This window comes from Grus americana, chromosome 4 (assembly GCF_028858705.1).
Source record: "Grus americana isolate bGruAme1 chromosome 4, bGruAme1.mat, whole genome shotgun sequence".
NCBI classification, from domain to species: domain Eukaryota; kingdom Metazoa; phylum Chordata; class Aves; order Gruiformes; family Gruidae; genus Grus; species Grus americana.
The window spans coordinates 10,308,012-10,333,794 of record NC_072855.1 but is presented as its reverse complement, the minus strand read 5'-3'; the positions used below and the strand labels follow the sequence as shown (position 1 = coordinate 10,333,794).

At 39.7% G+C, this 25,783-nt stretch overlaps 2 protein-coding genes across 23 annotated transcripts in view; both read right to left on the bottom strand.

Moving 5' to 3' along the window:
* ADD1 (adducin 1) overlaps positions 1 to 12,895 on the bottom strand; it is a 67,350-nt gene extending 54,455 nt beyond the window's left edge. For 12 of the 18 annotated variants that reach the window (XM_054825555.1, XM_054825552.1, XM_054825556.1 and 9 more), the window contains exon 1: positions 12,706 to 12,852. The gene's annotated coding sequence lies outside the window, so the exon portion shown is untranslated. Of the gene's footprint in view, positions 1 to 12,647 lie in introns of all 18 variants that reach the window. The other 6 variants (XM_054825551.1, XM_054825559.1, XM_054825557.1 and 3 more) reach the window with 3 other exon arrangements.
* Positions 12,896 to 20,632: 7,737 nt separating this feature from the next.
* SH3BP2 (SH3 domain binding protein 2) overlaps positions 20,633 to 25,783 on the bottom strand; it is a 29,067-nt gene continuing 23,916 nt past the window's right edge. For all 5 annotated transcript variants that reach the window (XM_054825254.1, XM_054825255.1, XM_054825251.1 and 2 more), the window contains 5 exons: positions 24,675 to 24,783; positions 24,263 to 24,318; positions 23,742 to 23,823; positions 23,427 to 23,486; positions 20,633 to 22,989 (listed from right to left, as the gene is read on the bottom strand). In XM_054825254.1, coding sequence (XP_054681229.1) covers positions 22,852 to 22,989; positions 23,427 to 23,486; positions 23,742 to 23,823; positions 24,263 to 24,318; positions 24,675 to 24,783 — 445 coding nt within the window. In that variant the 3' untranslated portion in view covers positions 20,633 to 22,851. The remainder of the gene's footprint in view (positions 22,990 to 23,426; positions 23,487 to 23,741; positions 23,824 to 24,262; positions 24,319 to 24,674; positions 24,784 to 25,783) is intronic.

Genomic DNA, 25,783 nt, shown 5'->3' with positions numbered 1-25,783 from the left:
CAACTGAGCAATACTCAGCTTCAATTTTGACAGATAAATGAATTAAAAATAATATACCTAAAAATGCATATAAAGCCAGAAAGCTTTTTCTTCCCTCCAATCTTTAATAGCATATTTTCAGTTAACAAACAAATTACCTGGTTCACCAGAAGGGGGAAACTGATAAGCTTCCAGTGTCACCTTCATAAAGCAAATTATTATTAAGAAAAAAAAAAGCTTGGCTTTTCAGTAATTATTTCTATCACTCCAAGGCAATAACATTATTTACTTTAATCTGACACTTTCAGTTACCGTGACAAATCCTATATGGCGGTCTAGTTGAAAAACATACTTTAAAAACAAACAGTCAAGATAATAAGCTTTTAAAATTTCCTTACTGCCCATACATTCTTTCAAAATAACAGTATTCATAAATACATTCTCATTGCAGGAGCTTTCAGATGACTTCTGCTAAGTCATCCACTCTTTGGAGACCATTGCAAAACAATTTGAGACTTAATTTTTATTAATTTTTTTTAATTACATGAGACTGTTCACACATGTAACAGTAAATTACAAGATAGAATGTCTAAATAATAAAGCAGGTTAAATATAATTTAGTCGATATTCATATAATAGTGAACACTTCCGCAAGCTCTTAAATATTAACTACTCTTTATCAGCTTTCAAAATTATAACTGTCAAGCACTTCTCCCCAAAAATTCCACTTTGGGATGTAACGTAGCTAACATCAAACATGTGCAAAGCACCATTTAAGTTACTGATGTTATGCCTATGCATTTACCATTCATATTAATCATTATGTGTGAATATAGCAATTTAAGGCAATAAGATCTAATTCTCAGTCTTCTACATTAGTTCTGAAAACATTAAAATACTGTTAAACTTGTGAATAAAGAAAACACATCCCATTTAAAGCACACAGATAGGGCTAGACACTGCTTTAGGAATTATTTATACCTAAAATCAACAGGAAATTCAACTAACGGCTGAAGGGAAGTCAATAATACACATTAAGCACAGTCAGGAAGGAACCTTTCAAACATCGTTAAGTTTCTATCCTCTCCTAACCAAACTACTTTCCATGCTTCAACTTCCTTCCAAAAATGAAACTTCCTATATGAACATTTAAAAAAAATAAGGCAGAGTTAGAGAAAAGTACAAAGGAGATACTGTATTTCTGCTTGTTTCTGTTTGTATAAAAAACATACAGTAGCATATACTACTGATATAGATGAAACAATTGCACAGATGGGCCTTTACAAGTTCCCTCCTGGGTCTGAAATACCTCAGCAGGAATTAAAGCATAATTTAACATGTCATAACAATTGAATAAATTAGAAAAATATTGTAACCTCAGGCAACATTAATTCTCCAATTTATCAGTTAGTGTCTTTCTGTCAGTGAAAAGGCAATAGAACCCTCTTCTCTGTCAAGTCTCCTTTAAAACCACCAATGTTCTATTATGCAGAGATATGGGAGTGTCTCATTAGTGCAAACACAAGCACAATGTTTCCTCAAAAAATTGCATTCCAAGCTTATTAGATGGACAGAGTCTTAGGGTAATATACAGGATCAGCAGGGCAATACATAGCATACAGGGTTTTCACCACATCAACCCTTCAGCTTGCACCAATTTTATTTTATTTTTTTAAAACAGCTCAAAAAGAGAATTCTCAGAGAAATATGAAGACAATGATGTAGCTGTGTGCACACTGTGGGCAGCTTCCTTCAATCACACAGAACAGCACAAGAAGAAAACAACACAGTGTTCATTATTCAATCTGTTAAATCATTCTGTGTTGATTTGGGGGTTATATTATATAGCCACTACATAAGATACAATGTAGCATATTACATAAAACAGTATTGAAAACATCCTACCTGTCTAACATTTATTATCCCTTTATATAAGCATTTATATACTTCTGAATGCAACCAGTCTATTTGTCCAAGAAACAGACCACCTACGTACCTACTGGTCTCTGGACAGTATATGGTCAGGTTACTGTATCGTATTTGACTAACCAGACAGGAATCATGGGAACAAACAGATATTCTGGGTCAAGCAGTTCAAATCCCAAGGTACTGTGGAAAACTACATGTTATATCCCCTCCTCCCCTTACATAAGCTAAGCAGCTCCATCTTAAAGAGTCTTATTCTACTACTCCTAAGGGAAGGCTGTTACAGACTTCTGTGCCTCTGTTGCTTAGGAACCATTTTTTCTAATTTCCAGACTAGGTTTATTCTTGGATAGTTTATACCCATTTGTTCTCATACCTCAAGCTTAAGAAGCTTTTTACCAACCAGTGTAGCTTCACTCATATTTTCATGAGGAGCAACCTCTTTCATGCTTTGTTTTCCCAGATCAAACAAGACACACTCTTTCAGTCTCCCTTACAGGGCAAATTCTCCATTCCCTTAGTCATTCTAGGCATCAGTCCCTGTACCTCTTCCAGTCCAAATGCCCTTTTGACTTGATGGCAGGTGATAGGAATTAGACACAATATTCCATATGAGCTTTCACCAGTAGTAGAAAAAGTCAGTACCACTTTAATGGAAAATATTAGTAGGGCAACAACACTTGTTATCCTAATACTTTCCACAGTTGCTAACTTTGACATGCTTAGTCATGCTGAAGTGTTGTAAGATCATCATCTTTTTTTTTAATGCTATTAAATATTATTCGTGTCACCATCTTAAATAAATTTTCACAGAAACATCACTCTAGTTTTTACATGGAATCATATTATACATTATATGATTCCTAAGTCAAAAGAGGTCAGCTCTAACCATGTATCCTCTCCAAAAAGTCAGGTGTCTTACAAAAAGAACCGTTAGATTTCTCTGACAAAGTGTTCCTCTGTTAAGAGCTGTATCACTTACTCCATGTTCCTCTTACTTCCATATAGAATAGTTTTCTAAATTTAAATCCCTGAATATTAAGGTCATACTAATGATGCAATAACTATCCTGAACCACCTTTTCCTCTAAACATAGTGATTACTTTTGCTGCTCGCCAGCCAACCAATACCCTTCTGCCTTGATATTTAATAACAATTCCTGCAAGTGAGCCTCTAATTACACAGACCACCTACTTCAAAATTCCAGAGTAAATATTACCTAGTCCCACTTGGAAGTTCGACTTTATCTTTATGGAAATATTTTTTATAACCTCACTTCAGTAAGATCTATTCACCAGTGTGCATGTGTTCAAAACTGTCTGCATTGACAATTAATGCAAACTTTTCATGTAGTCTTTCACCCGTATCTAAATTATTTTTAGTCTCATTTCATTGTCTGCATGCTTCCTGACAAGACAGGTGATCAGTCTTTTTCAGCTTTTCTGCTTACTCCTGATGCTCCTCTTCACTTTGCTATTAACCTTGTTAGATCTTGCAATTCCACTTTATTGTACATGAAAAAAAAAAAATCAAAGTTTGGTACAAGCACAAGTATTTTATACAGTTGCCAGAATTATCTGCATTTATTGCTGTGTCAGAAGTTCAGCCAGAAGTAGCTGAAAGCACCTGATCAATTAAGCCCTGAACATTGCTGTAAAACTGGAATTGCAAGAACATTTGGATGCTAAACTAAGTTTTGGCCTTTGCAGTTTGAATGTTCACTTCTATAATTACAATTATTAACAGCTTTCCATGACACTCAGAGAGAGGTCTGCGTCTTTTTTGCTTTAGTTGAGCCTTTATTTGCTTGTTTTCCCCTCTAAATGACGTGCCTAAAATATGAATAACAGTATCTCCCCAGAGCTAGAAAAAGAGAAGGCAAGTTAAGACTGCTAAATTTCTGCTTTACCTCAGATGTTACATCCAAATGAAAAAAAAGCAACAGCAAAATCTGTATTATCAATATTTTGGTTTGAGAACATACTGCACAGCTAGTACAAAACTTATTTGAAGAAAAAAGTCTGCAGAAACAAAGTTCAAATTTAGGATTACTATAGCAACAGCAAGGAGGGAGAGGAAAACTACCAGATTACTCTCTCAGATCATCAAATCCTTGATAGAATAAATTCAGATCTGAGTTTCAGACAAATGAGCTGAATTTATCCTATTCATTAATGATTAACACTTCAAATTAAGGATTAAATTAAACAAGCAAAAACTGTAGTGCAAGAAGTAAAGTAGCAAATACAAAATTTCAGATTAAATGACCTCACCTTTTCCTTTTACCCATTTAATATTTGGTATCACAACAGGTCTTCAAACCAATAACTGATAACAAATAAAGTATTATGTAGAAAGGTAACTAGTCCTGATTAAAGGTCTGCAAAGAAAAAGAGGCATTCAAAATCTGCTTTGTTCTTAATTAAGTGACTCCAGTAACTGCACTACTGAAAATGCACACTAATGTGCCCCTATTTGACTTGGAAGTATAATGAAATTTCCAAAAATACAGTCCAGTTATTATGGAACTAACATATTTCAACAACATATGTGAACACAGTAATGACTTAATGCCCTGAAAATCAGGGAATGCAGATATAAGCTTAAGCTCTTCAAAAAGGTGACATTATGATAAATAAACCCAGGATATCCTAAGTAACTAACTACTCACATTTATTTTCACTATGCAATCTTCAGCATTCTTTGTATTTTGGGGTTGTTTTAAAAAATGCTTTAAAATAATTGGCATAGTGGACATTATTCCAGTATCAATAAATACCATACTTATGTTAACAACTAAAAGAGAGCGCAAGAAAAAACAGTATTCTCAGTCTTTTAGGGAGACCAGCTATTTCAATACTTCAGCCCACTCACACTAGATAGGATCCCAAACCCATTAAACATGCAGCTGAAGTGGCAAATGCAGCTACAGAGGTTTATTTTTGACGTTGTCAGCTTTGCTTGAGGCATGGAGGGGCGTCTCCCCACTTTAGTGTTAAGTATTGACCCATAAAGACTCCAAGCCTCAGGCAACTTTTCCACCAGGCAGAATATTCAATTAATAAGGCTGCCCTCATAATTTGCAAGACTGCCCAAGTCCAGCTTTTCTGGCTGACATTCAGATTTTAACCACACTTCCCAGCCTTCTGTTCACCACTCCTGGCTTTCATTGGCCAGCTGCCAAAATGCTCTTTATTTTCTGGTGGCTGGGCAGGCCAGAGGACAGTTTGAGAGGCTACCTTCTCCAATTTGTGCAGCAAACTGTTCACTCTGTTCTCCGCTCTTGGCTTCTCCCCAGTTTGCTGCAGTGAGGGAAAACTGGAGGATACTGGAAGGACTATCATTCCACTATGGTGAAGCAAGGGTTCAGGCATCTTAGCTGGGGTTTCCTTGTCCCTTAAATCAAGATCTCCATTAACAGACTAGAATTGAGTCAAAGAAAGTGTCCTAGATCAACAATAAAAACTACAGCAGATCCAGAAGTGGATGTCCTACCTATCAAAATCCTTACCCTATGCTGCAATCACAAACATTCTCTCCTTCCAGGAGAGAGGCAAGAAGCTCAAGATGATCCACATAACAGCATCAAGACTAGCACAGGTTCTAAAGTAGATTGAAAGTAAAGTGAAAAAAACAAACAGGTAGGCATTCAGTTACAAGTAGCAGAAATCAAAGAGAACAAGATGGTTCTCTCTGAGTCCAAGGCACAGAAATCCACCACCTTTCCTTGACGCATAAGAGACACAGCAGCTTTCCCTTAGATTAAGCATATAAATTTTATCTCCCTCTCCATCCAAACCATATATGATTCACTTGGTTTGGGAAAGCTCTGAAGAATTTACTAACTTTTAACCTAAACCCCTATGTAAGCAAACAGGGAAAAAAATAAAAAAATAATTTCGTATCTACAGTTGAGATCTAAGCAAACATCTAAGATCATTATTAATCTACTTTTCCTGCCTATTAATAGATTCAAAAATAATTTAATACTGTACCGCAAATGTTCTACATAACCAAATAAATTTTTTACTGTATGCTTCTGGCCATAAACACTTTATGAAAAATAATTTATAGAAACAAACACCACTTTCCTGACATCTTCACCCTTAATTCACTCATAAAAAATTGTTCTGAAATGCTTCCAAGTTATCAATTATAACCAAAATTACCAGAATAACTTTGAAACTCACCATCTAATAAATTTTACTTTAAGTCCAAAAGGGGGGGGGGGGGGGGGAACAAAACAAAAAAACCCCACCTTGAGATATATATATAGACACACACTAGTAGGCTTAAAAATTGTATCCACAGTGAGCAAAGAAAATCTACTTTGCAATCAAAACAGAATTTTGTGCTTTACACTGAATCTGTTATTCAAATCATATGGAAACTTGAAGTGACATTTAAAAACAAAGCAACGCTTCACTTGTGTAGAATTTTACCTGAAAATCATGAAAAAGTTTTCAGTAACTGAAAGCACAGAAACTAAGGAAACATGATTTCCTATCAACTGGAGTCTCCTATGCTTCCCTATTTATCCTTTTTTATCCCAAGTCCTCATGTTCCCCCCCACACCCTCAGTGAGTCCATCCTTGCTCCTCCCTTCACCTGAGCACTGGTCCACCCTGGCTGGCCATACGAGTGGCAAAATACACTACGACTGGTTCGGAGTTACCCACACACTGACTGGCAGGCAAGTGTGGAACTGCTACACAGCCAGATGCTCCCGCTTCTGAAAACAAATCAGGAGCCATGCACAGGGCACAAGTTTGGCTGTCAGATTATCCTATTACTGGCAGAAACTTTGTATGTTTGAAGTCACCATTTTCCTGTTAAATTTAGCTGAATGTAGCAAATAGGTGCAGAAGCAGAAGAGAAATAAAGTAGGTCTCTAACTTTGGAATACTTTAAGCTGTGTTGATTCAAGATTACTGTGCAAAGCTTTGTTAGACAAGAGTTTTTTGGAGGAAAAAGCCAAGTATACCACAACTCTCAGTTAATGCACAGCAGCAGCGATGTCTTCTTTTGCTGAATTTTAGATGGATGTTTCACATGCATACTTACTTTATAGCTTTTCAGCAATATTTTGTACTGACAATACCTAAAGAAAATGTTTCATCTGTTAAAAGACAACTAAACTCAAAGTATGCCTTATCTTTCACCTCTCCAGCCACAATGCAGGAACAGTAACTTTATGCTTAGTAGTATATAACAAAAAAACCCCAAAACCAACCAACCAAAACAACCACAGAATACAATCTTCATGGGTCAAGGTCTTCCCAGATACACTATTTCAGCTTTATTATGGCTAATGCCAGATTAAAGCAGCAGGTATCAGACCTCTCGAGATTCAAGATCTAAAACAAGATAGAGATAAAAAGTACCACAACAAGAATTTGAAATTTAAGTACAAAATGAAAACAAACCCAAATTAAAATAAAATAAGTTTCTATGGCTGCAAGTCAAATTGCAGTTTTTAGTCCAAAGTTGCTTTTACATGTTTACTAATTCCAACCAAAAACCTAGATGATCTTAGGTAATTTGATTTCCCCCTAATCTTTGGTGCATAAGTGTACCACAACTTAACATTTGTCTACTTATTTGATGTGAAAGTATCAAAGATACCATTAGGTGTTACTGGTGAGACCCCACCTGGAGTACTGCGTCCAGCTCTGGGGGCCCCAGTACAGGAGAGACATTGAGCTGTTGGAGCAAGTCCAGAGGAGGGCCATGAAGCTGATCAGAGGGATGGAGCACCTCTCCTATGAGGACAGGCTGAGAGAGTTGGGGTTGTTCAGCCTGGAGAAAAGGCAGCTCCAGGGAGATCTAATTGCGGCTTACCAGTTTCTGAAGGGGGCCTACAGGAAAGATGGTGAGGGACTGTTTATCAGGGAGTGTAGAGACAGCACAAGGGGTAATGGGTTCAAGCTGAAGGAGGGTCAATTTAGATTAGATGTTAGGAAGAAATTCTTTACTGTGAGGGTGGTGAGGCACTGGAACAGGTTGCCCAGAGAGGCTGTGGATGCCCCATCCCTGGAAGTGTTTAAGACCAGGTTGGATGAGGCTTTGGGCAACGTGGTCTAGTGGAGGGTGTCCCTGCCCGCAGCAGGGGGGTTGAAACTAGATGATCTTGAAGGTCCCTTCCAACCCAAACCATTCTATGATTCTATGATTAACTGCATTTAGTGCTCACTGCTTCCATGATACCTTTTCAGCAATTCAATTAGGTATATGGAAGAAAAAGAAAATCTCAGAACTCTGAAATATTTTATTCCTTATCTTTTCAGATTTCGTAAGTCAAGATGTGAAAATCATACATAACATATGGTATAAAAATCAATAATTTTAAAAGACAAAACCAAATACATTCATCAATTAAAAATGCAAAGCAATATTTGATTAGTCTGAAGAGCATGGAAACTCCAAATCTCAGCTTTAAAGAGTAGCTCTTAATATCCCAATTTTAAAACTGAATTGAAATGCACTTTTGTGTATGTTTATTTTTAATTAATCTTCAGGGAAAACCACTCAAATAAGTGATAGTGAAAAACTCTTTTGAAGTCCCACTTGCTAACACAACTGATTTGAGGTTAAAAGGTTGATCTTTCACTGAATAATAACTGCATCCAACGGAGCAGGCAGAGATCATTTCTCAAAATGCAATCTAGTAAGCAAGGTCAAAAGGAGGAAGTTAGGAAGGTGCTGAAGAAGTTGTTACTCCTGTTTGGCTACGCCTTCACGGACAACATTTTTCAGTTTCTTCTTAACCGTCAAAGAGTCAGCACAGCAAACCCAGCAAGCTTACATGCTGGTCAGCCAGCTTGACTGGTAGTAGTTACCCAAATCCGTCTCTACACTAAAACTTAATTTGCTCTGAAATGAAGAAATGTTAGTCTTTAAAATTCCCCAAAGTGGCAACAATACTTAAACTTTATTCAACACTAAGATCGTTGGTCAGAATGTTAATCGGGAGCCCCTTGTGACAAGTGACATCATCTCAGCTTATACCTGATTTAAAAAGCAGTAGTTCTAAACAGGGTGTTGCCTGGAGTCTCTGCCCTTATAACTTTTGCAACTACTAACCACTAAAATTTCTGAACCGACAAGACCACAGTAAACAACATCCTCTGACTGGTGAGGAAAGAAACCAACTATTTGCTTCAATTTGACTAAAGATTATCAAGATTACTTTCAATTAACAACAGATGCTTACTGAGAAGATAACAGATGTTATAAAGTTACATTGAACATTCCATTAAACTACCAGGGAAGCCTGTTATTGTACACGCAATAATTTAAAATGATAGAAAAAGTAACCATAGAAAAGTGTAATTTTCAAGTAAAAAAATAATATATCAAAATATCTGTATAACCAGTACTTTTTAAGCATTATGACCTCTAATGAAAATAAGCTTTCCTCAGGAAATAAACTGGTTTACACGATTCACACTTTACACCTTTCTTTATCAACAGGTTTGTATAGCTACTGTTCTCAGCCCTACCAAAAAGGAGCATTTTTGAAGAGAAATGCTGAGTAAGAGGCATGACTAGGTAATGTTTTCCAATTCCCCTGAGAAGGCTGATTAAATTATATGAATGAAAATTGCAAAACTCTGGTAATCTAGGAACTTCTATTTTTTAAAAATACTTGCTTTTGAATCTGTTAATATAGAAGATTTATAATTTAACAGAAGAGTTTTAGACAGATTCCTCAGCAGGTGTCAAATGACCTACACAGTGGAATTAGCAGTTTAAACTTACATTTGTATCTGCTCACAATCACTTTTTAAATATAAAGCACCTATCACTCTAAAAGTGTCTAAGAAATATTTAGTTACAGTATGAATTACTAATACAGTGCTATTTCAGAGATTGCTTTCTGCCATGCAGCATGGTCCAAGAGTAAATTCTAATTTAAAAGCCACCAAAATCAGAATTTAGTGTTATTTTTTTACTTCATGTCCCCATGCTTCAGGTGTCCCTACTGCACAACAAAAGCAACACTTCTCTGTTATGTTCTCCTTCAGAAAAGCACTGGACAAGTTTTGTTACTATGAATTTTTCCCCTCAAAGCAGAACTGGCTCATCTGCATAGCAACAGCTTGGGATTTACAAATTACTCACTATTCACCACTGCTGCAGTTCTTAAATAGTTAAGAAAACTATTTCTACAACTCCTAAAAAGCAATGGGTACAAGATTTGCTGTCTAGCCTCCTCACAGTTAGAAAGCACTTGTCGCATAGAAGTCGTATGCTTACAAGTAATCAACGTGCTAAGCATCCTTATCCTAGTTTGAAACCTCCAGTTGTAATATTTTATTCTATTTATTAACAAAATTGGCTACTTTAAAATTCAGCTTTTTCCTCTTACAGCAAGTCATGGAATGTTGGGTGAGGAGATTTGTTAAAAGCACATCATGCTGAGAAGCTATGCTTCAAAAATCGAGCCTTGAATAGGGTGGAAGTAGCTTTATCCTTACTCCTGTGAAAGTCTCTCAGTGCTCAAATGCATTTGTCCATATAATTTCATCAAATGATCCAATTCTGTACATGTAAAATAACATTTAGTATTGATGGTGAATCCAAAGAATGAGAAGAGTTGAGTCATTTTCTGTTGGAGACATCCAAGAAGAACTGTCACAGAAAAATACCGATTAAGTAAATGACCTTCTTCACTCTACAGCATTAGCGAACCATACTCTAATGAACTTACTGGCACAACATGCTAGCAAAAGTGCTTGTTTCAAATGAAGCACAAATGTTTGTATTTCTCATGCCATTTTTTATAATAGTCAACCATAAAAAGAAAACATTCAGGCAACATAACAGTTTTCAGCTAAAAAGCACTATTCTCAGTGTGGAACCTCACAGAAAACAGAACACCAGTGGAACTACAAGATACTTAAACATGCAAACATAGTAATGCACATATCTTGCTAGTGAAGATATAAAAACTTGTACTTATCTCTTCCTCAAAACTTTCCTAAGAAAACCACCAAGTTTGAATTCTGTATTTGAGGCAAACTACATAGAACATTAAGTTCACTTAAGACTATTTTTACATGACCACATCAAATCTGCTCACTGAATATAAAGAAATACCAAAGCCACCTGTTCCAGAAGTCCAGTCCATAGCCACAATTTTTCTCACTTATTATACAACAGTGCTAAAAAGATATTTCCTTACTGAGGTACAGAATTGTTACATCAATCAATTTAATAAAGAAAAATGGAAGCCTATTTTAGAAATAGTTTGTATTTGTTTATTTTTAAAATAAATTCTTTTGTTCTATAAAAAAGAACAGATTTGTGGCAGTTAAGAACAGCCGAGTGTTCTGTTAGCACATTCAGTCACATTACAAGAACCCAGAGCCGTAAATAGCCTGTGTGCATGGAGATACCTGTAGCTTTCAGCAAAGCATACAGAAATTATCTAGGAGCAGTTGCAGTTTGAGAATTCATAAGCTGAAGGTAGACATGTTTTGTAAAGCTCCATATAAAGACATAAGTCATCATGCAAGAAAACACAATACTTTTGGTATATGATAATATTATTATCTATAGCAACTTTCCAAAAAGCAGAGAATAAAACAAAACCAGCAATAAGCTTACACCAATGAGCTACAGCAGTATCTCATGAAAGATTTAAACCCAGTGCTATTCCTAGCCCCCTATCTCAGTACAGCCATGGATATTTTTCCAGCTTGACTGGATTTTCCCCCTCCCTAATTGCTAGTTTTAACTAAAGTCAACACAGATTAAGAATCAACCTTAAAAGCACCATAGAGACTGTGCATTAATTATGTGCAGAAAGACATGTGACATTTTGTATCACAAGCAGACACTAGAAACGCTAAAATACAGATTCCCCGTTCCAGCAGAGGAAACAAAACAACTGCCCGTCTGCTGCTGCTGGTACCCCGCCAATCAATAACACCGCACAAACGCATCACATCTCCTCCTTCATTCCTACGTCCTCTGCGGACGATTATTTGGACACTCTAACGCCCGCATTTTGCCAACCATGATCAGCAGGTCACCTCGCAGTCTAGAAGAAGGGGCAGGTGAAGCAGAAGGGCGGTGGGGGAAGAGCCAGCAGACGCATCGCTTGGGTGCAATGGAGATTTAAACGCTGAGCGGCCGCTTCCTGCGGCGGCAACAGCAATAGGAGCATCCCACCTCGCTCACCGCGGTGGGCAGGGGACCGTCTCTCCTGAGGGAGGGCTGACAGGAACCTGCCCCTCCAACCCCAAATCGCCCCCACAGCTCAGCCCCCACCGCCCCATCCCATTCAGCGGCTGCAGACCACCGCTCTCTGCTCCCCATCCCCCCAGAGACCCGAAACTCTCCTTCCCCGCCTCAGCCCCTCACCGCAGCACCCTGCCAGCAACGGGCAGCTGTTTTTTTCCACACACACACCCCCCCTACACCCGCCCGCTGCCTGTTTTCAAGGCAGAAACGACAACCCCCCCCTCTTCTCCTTTCCTCCCCTCCCCGCCACCCCGGGCTAAACAAGCTGGTTCCAGCGTCTGCGCCCCAGCCTCGCCTCCCCCCTCCTCCCCTCCCCGCAGCGTCTGCGCCCCTCCGCAGCGCCCGCCTCCCCCTCACAGGCTGCCCATCGCCAAAGGCTGCGCCCCCCTCCCCGCCACCCCCGCCTCCTCGGACCGATAACGGCTGCGCCCCTCTACCGCGCCCCCCGCATTCCTCTGCGCTCCCCCCTCTGCCTCCCCCCGGACCGTTACCGGCAGCGCAACTCCTGCGCCTCCCGACACCCCCGTAGCCCTCCGCGGCAGCGCTCACCCGAGAACAGATGAGAACGGGCAGCAAGAGAGAAGCGGGAAAAAGGGGCCGCTGCAGACAGTGCCCCTGACAAGCCTGTCGCCGCCGCCGCTGGCCCCAGCACCGCGCTCCGCCTCCCACCGCTCCGCTCCCTCCTCCCCCACAGGCACCGAGCGGCCCCAGCCCCCACCTGATAGGGTGCGGCTTCCCGAGGCCGCAGGCCAATAACCGCGCCGCCCATTGGAGGGCGCACGGTCGGCTACTAAGCGGCTCTCCCATTGGCCGGCGGGAGGCGCGGGAGGGGGATAGCGGGGAGCGGTGCCGGAGACTGTGGAGCAGTGTTCCTTCTGTCGGGGCCACGCTTCAGGGGTCGGGGCGGGGACGGGGACTCCGCTCCGGGAGGTGCTGGGTGATTCCTGAGTGACTGCGCAGAGACTGAGGAGCGTCCCCCGACACGGGGAGGGGGGTTCTTGTGGAGCTGGGTCCCTCCAGAAAGGAGCAGCGCGTCGTCTGGGAAGCTTATCTTACAGCAGGCTGAGAGATAGGGGCAGAAATCAAGTAATTTTCAAGGAAGCGTTACGGTAAAGGGTTCTTTAACACGCAGCAGTGACGATATCTAATCGCTGAAAGCTCAGAGCAGGTCAAGATCGATCCAGAAGTGCAGATACCCAGTGAGAGTAGTCCAGCTTCAGAACTGTGTTGATGAGGGTTAGAGACATCTAAGGCATTTAAGTCAGTTGAATATCCTCCGGATGTTAAATTCCAGTCTAATGAGAAGTTGTATACTTGATTCAGGAAGTGTGCAGATACATTGTATAGCTTGTATGTAGGAGGCCTGATTAGATCTCTATAAATCAGCCCTTTAGGTCTTCTAAGTCTTTTGAAGAGCTGTGTGGCTAGTATAACCCCACAGTTCGTTAGTCACTGCAAATAAAGCACGAACTGTAAAGTTAACTTGTTCTGCGAACTATTTTCTATACATTTTTACTATATCATTTTAAGACTGCTGCTTTGCACTTCTTTTTGCGAACTCTGTTGTATAGAATAGCGCGTGCCCCAGGTCAAATGAAGAGTTGGAGTCTGGGAATGCACTTTCAGAAACACTGAACTCTGCTCTCTGTACCCCCTATGCCCATGTTATCCATACGATAAATATGGAAAAATAGACTCCTGCTAGCAGAACCTGATAGGTGCCTTCAGGAGCCATAAACATCTCTCCCTTGGGATATGGGAGGAATCTAGTGGGCTCCAACCACCTCCACTGAGGAAACGCTTACCTAATCTGTGCTTTCTAGCAATTAATCTTCATTTGTTCACTGTTCAGAATGCAAAAACAGGCGATAAAGATGTACATAAACTTGTAGGTGAATTCAGCCACCAAAAATGGTTTAGTTGTCAAGTGATAGCACAGAATGATTATGGCACATCTGACAAGGAGACACTGCTGAACATAGATCTGCCTAATCAAAAACATCCCACAATACGACACGTGTTAGTGTAGTTACTAATAATTAGCAAATCATATCTGAACTTTTTTTTGTAAGAACTGTTGCTATAAGCCTAAGACAGTAAAGTCACTTCACTTGTCTAGTGCTGAACCCTGCCAAAGCCAGTGGATGTGTTGACATACCAGATAGCATACTTTTGTCCTTGTTCAAAGTCTAATCGATGAGATCTGCAGGTGCTCCACACCTGCAAGGTCCAGCCACCTGCCTCACGTGTTGTCGTCCCCTTGGCGTGTAGATGACTGCCTGTCAAAACTCTCCTTCATCTTGGCACCTCGCCTGCCTCTCTCCTTTTCCCTAGCATTCGACACAAAACACTCTCTTTCTTCTTGTCTGGTAAAGTAAATGGGAGAATGGATCCATGTTAAAACTAACTCAGCAAAAAAATACTGCTTTGTTTTAAAAAGAATGGTTTTTCTGTCCAGCTCTGTGCGCAGCTATAAGAACAGCAGCGCCAAGAAAGAGCGGGGCGCTGAGGACAGCAGTGGTGCCCAGGGACTGAGGGAGGGCAGGCTCATTGCTTCCTCTTGCAGCACTGGCTGGAAGTGTTTGCATAATTACAGGGTGCCGTGTCACAAGCAGCTTAGGCTGATCAAAGGATGTGTTTTACCATTGCACCTGTTTGATCTAATGATGAAATGCCGCAGAAGAGTGCTGTTCCTTCAGCCCTCTCTCCTGCTGTCCTGCTCTGTGACCTGTCACAGGTTCCTGCAGCCCCCTTCCAGCTTTCCCCTTGCATCATATCCCATAATCATGAAGCCAGAGAAGATATTATTTCTCCTGGCTAATCTGATGAAAAAATCAGGGGGTGAGGGAGGGGGCGATGCCAGCTTTCTGCTGAATCAGCCAACTCGACCAACTCACTTTGTGGCCTGAGACTGCTACAGCTCATGCGTGACGGTGTTAATCTCGCCCGCTCAGTTTTTGGCCGGACCAGGTTCCTGAACTGCCTCTACCCAGCTGCATGAGCGGCAACGCTGGTGCAAAGGCAGGATTACATACATAGAAACATAAAGGAGGGCACATACATAATGACATGTACTACCACAGTACACAGTGCTGCAGAAATACAGCATCAAAGACAATCCGAAGAAGCGCTTCTGCATTATTTAAGACATGAAGAACTTGTCTGTCTGTGATAACTCTTACCAGCTGACTTTACAGCATGACAGCTACAACAAAAGGTACAATACGAATGACATGGTATTTTTCAGCCTGTGGTATCTGACCCCTTCAAGATCTTTACGCTGCTGGTGAGGGGTCTGGGAAAATGACCAAGACAAGCTTGTTGCCACGAGGCTTGCACTTGCTGTTTGCACATCTGCACATGTGCTGGAGAATGGTTACTGGCCCTTCAAAAAACAGAAAAATACCACTGCGTATTTACAGACAGCACAACGTCCCATGAAGGTGTCAGAATGTGGCACTGTTTAGGCATTACAGGGGTTGCACTTGCTGACTCATCTGCAGTAAGTTTGTTTTCCTTAGCAGGCTCCAGCATCAGCAGCACTGGACTCAACTTACATCAGTCTCAAAAGAGTCAATGCGAGTATATTAATTTACAAACTATTTGACTTTACTAGGAATCAGAAAAATAACCGTACAATTATTTTTACACAACTAACCTCTTTACCTGGCATTAGCACTCCTTGATGATCAAACTGCTTACAGCTACCTGTGAGAAGCACGGTACTAAGTTAATGTCACGAATCTGGCATCAGGACATTGATCTTTTCCTTCATATGGGGTGCACTCATCCCATGTAAACAGTTCCAGATCAGTTTTCTTACCTGTAAACTGGGAATGATAGTATGAAAATAGATCTTTCCTTCGTGGCCTGCCAGAGCTGTCCTATCCTGACAGTCTGTTGACTGAGCAGGACTTGCTTCCCTACTGCGATGATTCGTTTTCACCTCACACAGACCTTTTACTCCACTTCTTGGACAAAGTTCTGGTTCGTCTAAATAAAACAATGCCAGTATGTGAATTCTCTGCTAGTACTGAAAATTCCTTGTCAGGTGCCAGCAAAGTAAAAGCCAGTCCCTGATCGGTCATGCCAGACTGGGAGCAGCGAGAGGGTGTGCATAGACAAACACAAAGGATCCATACCAAATATCCCAAGAGCAGCCCTAGAAGTGCTGTGTGTCTCACCAACTCTGGTGCTGGTACAAGTGAGCCTACACATACATGGCGTTACTACTGAAAAGCTCATGAGGGATTTTTTCTTTGAAATTATTGAACTTGAATGCCTTTTTTAAAATGATGTAATGGGTTATCTTAATTGCAGCTGTATATAACAGCGTTAATATCTCATGGCTTATGTGTAGTATTACTAAAGTTGGTCAGCGTACATAAGGTTACGTCAAAAGTACTTTTAGAAACTTTATTTTTGTCCCAGCTCCAATCATATAATTCACAGGAGGGAAGAAGTTTTTTTGAATTTTACAAATTTATCTAAAGAAGGAGAATTTCCCCAATTATTTGAGAACACTATGTAGAAACAATCTTTAATGTGTATATATCTGAGAGCCATTTGATGGAACAACTACATGGAGGAAAAAAAATAAAAACGTATTCTGGTCTACTTTCATCTCCTTCCACAACCAAAAAAAACCACATCTGAGGTTTATTTCAGCTGAAAAAAAAAAAATAAAGAGAACTGAAGCAGCAGGTGGGGAAAGGGCAGAGCAGGTTGATACTAAATGTTGCCAGATTTTATACAATCTATTAAACTGAGAGGCTGCTTTGGCTTTAAGTTTGAAAAAATACCGACTTTATGCTCAAGGGGCATAGGGACATTTTTACACATGATTGAGATGAAATGTAAATCTAGCTTTGTGGTTCAAGCTGGTTAATAACAGTTTCAGTTGAACATAATGCTTGCTTTGGCCAAAAGGAACTCAAGCAACCAAGTTTCTCTTTTAACCTTACACCACTCTTCGTGGAGCTTTGGGTTTGTTTTTCCAGAATCCTTCTCCAAATAAAGCCAGTTATTTTAATTGCAACATTTATGACGTCCTAAGCATTGTGTGCCTTCTAGATGTATCCTCTCTGCAAGTTGCTTCTATACTAATTCCAGTGTCACTAGAGCTGCTGAGATTGTTTTTAGCTGATCTCTAAACGACATCTTCACCCTTAGTAGTAGCACGACAAGGAAAAGTGCCACTAATAGAAGTCAGACATTTTGAACAGGTAGGACTTAAAAACAGACCCAGGAGAGTAAAACAAAGAAAGGAAAAAGAAAAAAGATACCAGGGCAAGTTCAAAGTAAGGAGGGCTGAGAAGCATAAGAAAAATATTTTAAAAGATTTAATATTTTAATTATTATATACAGGAGAAAATTAATCTTGGGAGACACTTTGTAATATTAGCAAATCAAATTCTGAATTAATTTAAATTACGTTTAATTTTAAAAAAATCACATTTTCAGCAGTACTCCCATTGTTAGGGTGTGGCATTTACTTGGAAAAATAAATAAGCATGAATGTTAGCACACTGTAAATTAAAGCACAATGAAATCACTGAAGACTAAAACAGACAGCTTGTGAGGGCACACCTGGTACATCTTGCCTTATTCATCCTGTAATAAAACCTTTTAATAAGTTTAAATGGAATAGACCCTTCTTTTTTCTGTGCCTTGGCAGACATTTCACACCTCTGCCCTTCAGTACAGTTGCAAAACTCCATCCATGCAAAAAGCTTTCAGGATCAGAATTTAAGCACACATCAGCCTCCCAACACAAGAACCAACTGTGCCAAGATTGTACACAGAGGTAGTTGGTATGAAGTGGTTGTCAAAAGGCAGAAAAAGTGGTGACTCAAGGGAGGGTTAGATGCTTTTCCCTGGTTTTATATATCTAGAGATTTAGTCCTGCTAACAGTTATTATTACTGTCATTTCTGTGCAAACCAACTCCAGTAGAGATATCATAGAATGGTTTGGGTTGGAAGAGACCTCAAAGGTCATCCAGTTCCAACCCCCCTGCCACGGGCAGGGACACCCTCCACTAGACCACGTTGCCCAAAGCCCCATCCAACCTGGCCTTGAACACTTCCAGGGATGGGGCATCCACAGCCTCTCTGGGCAACCTGTTCCAGTGCCTCACTACCCTCACAGGGAAGAATTTCTTCCTAACATCTAATCTAAGTCTCCCCCTCTTCAGCTTAAGGCCATTCCCCCTTGTCCTGTCACTCTATGCCATTGTAAACAGCCCCTCTCCAGCTTTCCTGTAGGCCCCTTTAGGTACTGGAAGGCTACAATAAAGTCTCCTTGGAGCCTTCTCTTGTCCAGGCTGAACAACCCCAGCTCTCTCAGCCTGTCCTCCTAGGAGAGGTGCTCCAGCCCTCTGATCGTCTTTGTGGTCCTCCTCTGGACTCACTCCAACAGCTCCATGTCTGTCTTGTACTGGGGACCCCAGAGCTGGACACAGTACTCCAGCTGGAGTCTCACAAGAGCAGAGTAGAGGGGCAGAATCACCTCCCTTGACCTGCTGGCCACGCTTCTTTTGATGCAACCCGGGATATGGGTGGCTTTCTGGGCTGCAAGTGCACATTGCCAGCTCATGTTGAGCTTCTTGTCCACAAACACTCCCAAGTCCTTCTCCTGAGGGCTGCTCTCAATCCATTCTCCACCCAGCCTGTAGTTGTGCTTGGGCTTGCCCTGACCCATGTGCAGGACATTGCACTTGGCCTTGCTGAACTTCATGCGGTCCTCGCAGGCCCATGTCTCAAGTCTGTCACGGTCCCTCTGGATGGCATCCCTTCCCTCCAGCATGTCGACTGCACCACACAGCTTGGTGTCATCGGCAAACTTGCTGAGGGTGCACTCGATCCCACTGTCCACATCACTAACAAAGATGTTAAACAGCACCGGTCCCAATATGGACCCCTAAGGAACACCACTCATCACTGGTCTCCACTTGGGACATCGAGCCATTGACCTTGAGTCTTTGAATGCGACCATCCAGCCAATTCGTTATCCACAGAGTGATCCATCTGCCAAATCCATGTCTCTAGCTTCTATTTGAAGTCACTTAGGATTGATGTTCTACCCAAATGACTTCTATGCAACTGCTGGCTGTATTGCTGTTGCTTGGAATCCTGCATAGAGCAGGCTGACCAGCAGATGTCCCCAAATTCAAAATAATCATGTTAAAGCTTGAGAAATCTTTAGCACCCTTTTGAACTTTCCAAGGCATGAATCACCAGAGGCCATGAATGCTCTCGCTGCTTATTTACATTCTTGCAAAAAACTGAAGTTCTGAACTGGGGAATACTTGAGTGCTGACACAAAGCACCTTTATGGTCATAGAAAAATGTCTGGATATCTGTTCACTTTTTACAATACGCTACCTCTTGATTGACAGGCCCTTGCTGAAACTTTTATTTTCAAAGCCACCCTAATTTCCCCCCCCCCCCCCCAGAAGAGCAATACCCCCCACAAATATCACCTATAACACTTTTTCTTGGAAATTTAGATAGAAGAGGCAAGATTTCTTCCAAACTATTATCAATTATTTTGACTTGGACATTACCAAAAACTCACAAACCGCATTTTTTTGGCATACCAAATACTGCTTTTACACTTCTCCACAAACTATTTTAAAGCTAAGGAGCTTGCAGTAGGTCATATAGGCAAAAGGCTGATTTGTGGTGAAGGAAAGAGGAGAGCCAGGTTAGTAAGAGGTACAGGAGACAGACTATGAGCCATGCGTTCTAGCTGTGCCTTTCCACCACACAAACACCAAAAATTTAATTTCATCTAATTCTGCATAAAAAAAAGACTGGAATAGAGTATGTAGGAGCAAGATGACTTGGAAGAGAGACTGTAAGTGATTGCAGATTTGTTCGGAGCCCTTCTGCCTGCCTCTGGAGGGCTGATGGGATTAGCTAGCGCGTCCTTATCTATACCTCCAACCTTGAACTCTGGGCATGTCAGACATGCAAACCTACAAGGCTGTAAGCCTGCCGTACTTGTACTAACGTACCAGGTTACACTGATGTTTTTGAGCAGAAGGGCTCTTAGGTGCTGGGAAATTGGAAGGGCCTCTTTTCCCAAGCAAGCTCCTGAAGAACACCTTTGGAGATTTGGCTTTCTTGCTCAAACATTCCTGTTCCTCTGAGATGCTCTTTTTCTTATGCTTGTACTTGCATTTTGTGTCCATAGGTAAAATGAATACTTCAGTCCTCAGCCCTGCACTCAGGAAACCTTGAAGTAAATGGAAAAATGGGTAATTTCTATCCCCAGCCACACTGTCTGATGACCAGAAAGCCAAATTTCTGATAGTGTCACTTACATGAAGGCTTGCTTCTGAAAGGGGCTGAAAACTAATTCTTGTGACTTGAGGGACAGAAGAATTAAGCACTATTTAACACAACTACAAACAAGCATTAAAACACACCCCCATGAAGTTAAATATGACTGCACAATTAGGTGAACTGGCATTGAAAGTTTATCCATTTCAGAAATATATACATTTATATAAAAAGGAAATTAAAAATTTACATATTTGCAAATCTTGTATTACACAGGTAAAGTGTTATGTTTTATATGTATTGGATTACACAAGTATTTTTGCAGTTTAAAAATCTTAAGAGTATATGGTTGCAAAAAACATTAAAATTAAATATCTGAATAGGGCCCCAAAGATAGCATACTGCAAGTATGACTGTCGTGACACACTGGAGTCAATTTTTCCCAAATAGAGAAAAATTTACTCTGTAAACAGTGTATGTAAATACTGTAAGAAACTAGAACTTGCCCCGATATACATATATCTATATCCAAAAATCTTTTTTAAATGCTTTGTTGCTGAGCCTTCTTCACAGAGTGGCTCATATCAGGGTAGTGAACCACAGGGATACTCATTTAAAATAAAAGGAATCAGAAACTTAGAATATCCAATATTCAACAGAATCTGAAATTTAAGTATTGCATATTCTTTACTTTATACACATAAAACCTATTACAGTGGGAACAGAGATCAAAAGACTGATATTGTGTATGCCTGTGTCTCTTGAAAATGGTAAGAGGCAGAGTTTCTTGCCTTGATTCCTTGGTATGGTCCTAATATTTACTGTTTTCATAAACAGAGAATTCTTATTCTGTAAACCATTTTGTTTATGTTTTTAAAGTTGTGACCATCTAACTGTAGCAAGACTAAAACTGATATGTATAAACTTTGAAAAGGTAACAGAAAAAATTAAGTTATGGATACAGATTCAGACTGAATGAAACTAGATCCCTTCTCCTACTTCAGGAGAGTGACAGGATTTTTTTTTTTTTAAATTATTATTACAAGTCTTGTAAACATTGTTAGAGATATGAGACCATTATAACAGTACTTTTGAATCAACAAAGTTACTTATCAGCTCATTAAAATAAATTTCTCTTCTTTACTAAAATTTAGGAATAGAGTAATTTTGGCATAAACATCAAGCCCTTGGTTTTAGGATACGTGTCCCCAAAATATTGGGGAACAAATATTACAAGCACCCTGCTAATGCCTATCACTGATAGTGCTGATTGTACTTGCATGCAAAATAAAATCTGTTTTTAACATACTGAGTAGCGATTTTAATAATGGGAAAATTCTTGTTGAACTACAAAAAGTAGACTAGGGCAGTATGTTTTGCCCTAGAACAGAACAGATGGCAATGGGCTGACAAACTGATCCTAAGAGACCGACTGCAAAGACTTACAGAGAAATAGTAGCATCATGCTCCCGGTTTTGGGGGGGGGGTGTGTGTGTATGTGTTTGTGTTTTGCTTTGAAGAACCTTTGATGATGGCAATGTGAGAAAAAACCACTAGTCAGAATTTTGGGTATTCAAGAGAGTCCCTCCCTTTCCCCTTAATCTTAAGTAGTCCTTTCTCTTTTTTCATGCCCATTAAAATAGTAGTGGCACCTACCCTTCCAGTTCAGAGCAAAGGAACAGGGCTCCCATGAAAGTCAATATTATTCCACACCAATCTGCAGTGCAAGTCATTAAGTAATGTGGGATGCCACAACTGTATCAGTTGGATAGTACCCTGATATTGATTACTGCAGACATTGCAATCAGAAGTTATATCTATGTATGAGGTGGCTTAAAAAAAAGCCACATTTCCTGATCATCTTTACCTATAGTAAACCAAATGATTTGCACATAAGTCTTCATTATTTACATGTCAACTATACAAGTAATACAAAACCTCTCAGTTGAGCACCAGTGCTGACTTAAGGGGTAATGCCTTCAAGTCAGAGTATTAGTATTCCCTGTTACAAGTGAGTTCTGATATACTTCCAGAAGTTTCCCTTTTCTGTATTGGTTGTATTCAGACCACTTCTTTGTTCGTGTCCATCTTCCACATTCCAAGGAGATTATTAGTAATAGCAGCAGTTTTATAAAAGGTGTAGGTATCATCGACAGCTTTCACAGCATGATCAGCTCAGATCTTTTAAAAAGAAAAGACCATAAAATTCACTGATCTGGATTGTAAGGTTTTACCAAGAGTTCATTAAATGGAGTCTATATACAATTAATGTGAGAATAAGCGTTTGAAACAGACTCAGCTTCTGTGTGCAAACAATGGGATGTCCAACAGTGGCAGGAGTCCACATTTAATTCAAGGGCAGCAGAGAACCCACTTGTCCTGTGCGTCAGTGAATTACGCCAGTCATGTCACCTTGGTTTAGAGTAACCATAAGGATACCGAAGAATCAGACTGTCATGACTAGGTAAGACATGAGTGCTGTAGTATTCGACCAAACTTCCCACGTTCAAAAACATGATGCCTGAATCCAGGTAAAACTTGCAATCCTGTTGTAGAACAAAACCATATGTAATCATTGACCGTAACTTCTCCAACTCAACATTTAAAAAATCCCACATCATCAGTTCTTTCAAACAAGCTACTACTTTGCAAACTAGTCACCTACACAAGTAAGTCCAAATTAAAGTCAGGAATTTAATATTCCTTCCTTTAGGATTTGCCTGGAGCTGAAATTTAAATGTGAACATTTACACCTAGTTTGTCCTTTGCATGATATGCCAAATCAAAAGCCCAGACCTGAGTACACAAACTTCCATCCTAGACTAGATATTCGTAAATCAGCTTATTTTTACTTTTAGGAATAGGAAGAAGTTTAGACTTTAACTTGTTAGTTCTGATACATACCTATATACAAGCACACTTTATACACATATATACATGAAATTCATACAGGCATACATGCACACACAGAGCAGCTACTGACCTTTTCAAAGATTCTGTAGTTTCTCACTTTTTCTGCAGATTCATCCCATACAACCAATACCTTTAAGAAGAAAAACGCAACATATTCAGTCTATGCTAATAAGCTCTTCTAAGTCAATGTCTTATTAATGAATTAGTTACAATCCAGTCTAAAAAAAAATAAAAATCACTGAAGTTACAATAGTGATTGTCTCAGATTTACTTGCTTTAAGGAAAAAGCACATCTAAATTCTTAAGTACTTTATTATATATTGAAGATACAGTATCTCTGAATTGAAAAGGGTTTTGGGGTGTAGATTCAGCAATTGCAAGTTACCTTTCCAGGCTTAGTAGATGAGTTCCTAATACAGTACAATCCATTTTGTGGTTGTCCTCGTGGGCTACTAGCTTTAAATGTCCTAAAAAGAATACAGCAATTATGTATGTTAGCATTTTCCAAATCAGATAAGTAAAATGACTCGATTCTTAAAATTCTTATGATGAATCTCTGTTTTGGTTGTATTAATTCATAGTACATCATAGCTAAAAGAATTTCACTGGTCTAGCATCTGAACCAGCAACACAGCACAGAAAATCTGGCTTTCTGTCCCGTCTAGTATCCTGGCAGAACAACCTTCTCCAGATGGAGTAAAATCACTTTGCAAGTAGTATTCATTTTCAATTGATACAGGAGCACTGAACTAACTCCTCTGAAGAGCGATTTCCATATTAAAGGCATTGAAATACTTTTGTTTTGTTTTTAAACAAAAATGGTACCTATCAAAATGATCTTTGGACTACTATTCAGTGCAGGTTTTTGTAGGACTTCAAATCCACTATTTTAAAGTAACACTCTACCTTTCAACTTCAAAGGATTCGGAGGTATTAAGAAATATTGAAGCAGGCAGACCAACCTGTAAAAAAAAAAAAAAAAAAGAAGACAATAAATCACTGTGTAAGTCAATGACAACTCAAAATGCTAGTGACTTATTATGCAAATAAGCTACAGCCATCGGTATCTGAAATTATTAATGGTGATTAATTTTTACTTTATGCTTCTTCCTCTATTACATCCAATATTAAATGCCAGAATTTATCAAGGCATTCTTTAAAGCTCCAAAATAAATAAATAATAATTAAAAAAAAAATCACATAGTGCTGCATTTTCAGAAAGTTATTTTTTTCCTGAAATATGCATTTAAAATGTTCCCAAAAGCATACATAAGCAAGAAAAATACTGTTTGAGAATAGATCATTTGCTTGATCTTACTTTTTCATAGTCATCATCAGAATCATCATCAGGTTGGTTTGGCTTGGAAGGTACTGCTGGTTTTTCAAATGAGAAGCTTCTAAAACTCTGTCCATCTGGTGGTGATCTCCTGGCAGAAACAGAACAAAAACTGAAGGACATCTCCTCAGGAAAATAGAACAAGCATACACAAAACACTGAAGGGATAATAAAACTAGAACTGAAGAGCAAGTTTCAGTTTAGTCCCCAAATCACATCTTAATTTAGGTTGGAAAGGACCTCTGGAGATCATTTAGTCTAAGCTCCTGCACAAAGCAGGTCCAACTAGATCAAGTAGCTCAGGAAGCAGTGTCCTGTCAAGTTTTGAGTATCTCCAAGGATGGAGATTCCATTACCTTTCTGCAGCAACTTGTTCTGTTGTTTCACCATCCACACGGTGACAAGTTTTTCCTAATACCTAGCTGTAATATCCCAGGTTGCGACTTCTGCCTGTGGCCTCTTATCCTATCACTGCAGGCCTCTGAGGTCTTGCTCTATCTTCTCCATACCCACCCATTAAGTAGTTGTAGACAGCAGTGATCTCCCATTAGCCTTCCTAAAGGTTGAACGAATCCAGTTCTCTCAGCCTTTTCTCACCTATCATGTGCTACAGCCCAAACACCTTGGTGGCCTTCCACTGGACTCACTCCAGTATATATGTCTTTCTTGGACTGTCCTTAAAGTGTTTATTACTTGTTCTTCAGAGCTGCTAAATGATCCAATGGACAAAAATATTTTCATCTGACTCAGCACCGTAACTAGTTCAACATCCCTTACTAAAGCTGATCTTAATATAAAATGAAACACTTCCTATCTCCACAAAAACCTAAAATTGTTTTTGCAGTTCACTGAGGTTCTGACATAAAGGCTTCTTATTCACTGTGATCAAAGGCTTCTAAGTCTTTAAGACAGACCTGAAAACAAATGAACTATAAAATTTTGGTATTGGGTTTTTTTTTTTTAAAAAAAGTTTCGTGTATCTACTATTTCTTTCTGAATTATTTCAGAAGCTAAACTCATTGCAAAATTTTCAAATAACAAATACAGAGGCAAAAAAGCACAACACTGAGGAAGAGAGGGATGGTGCAGGG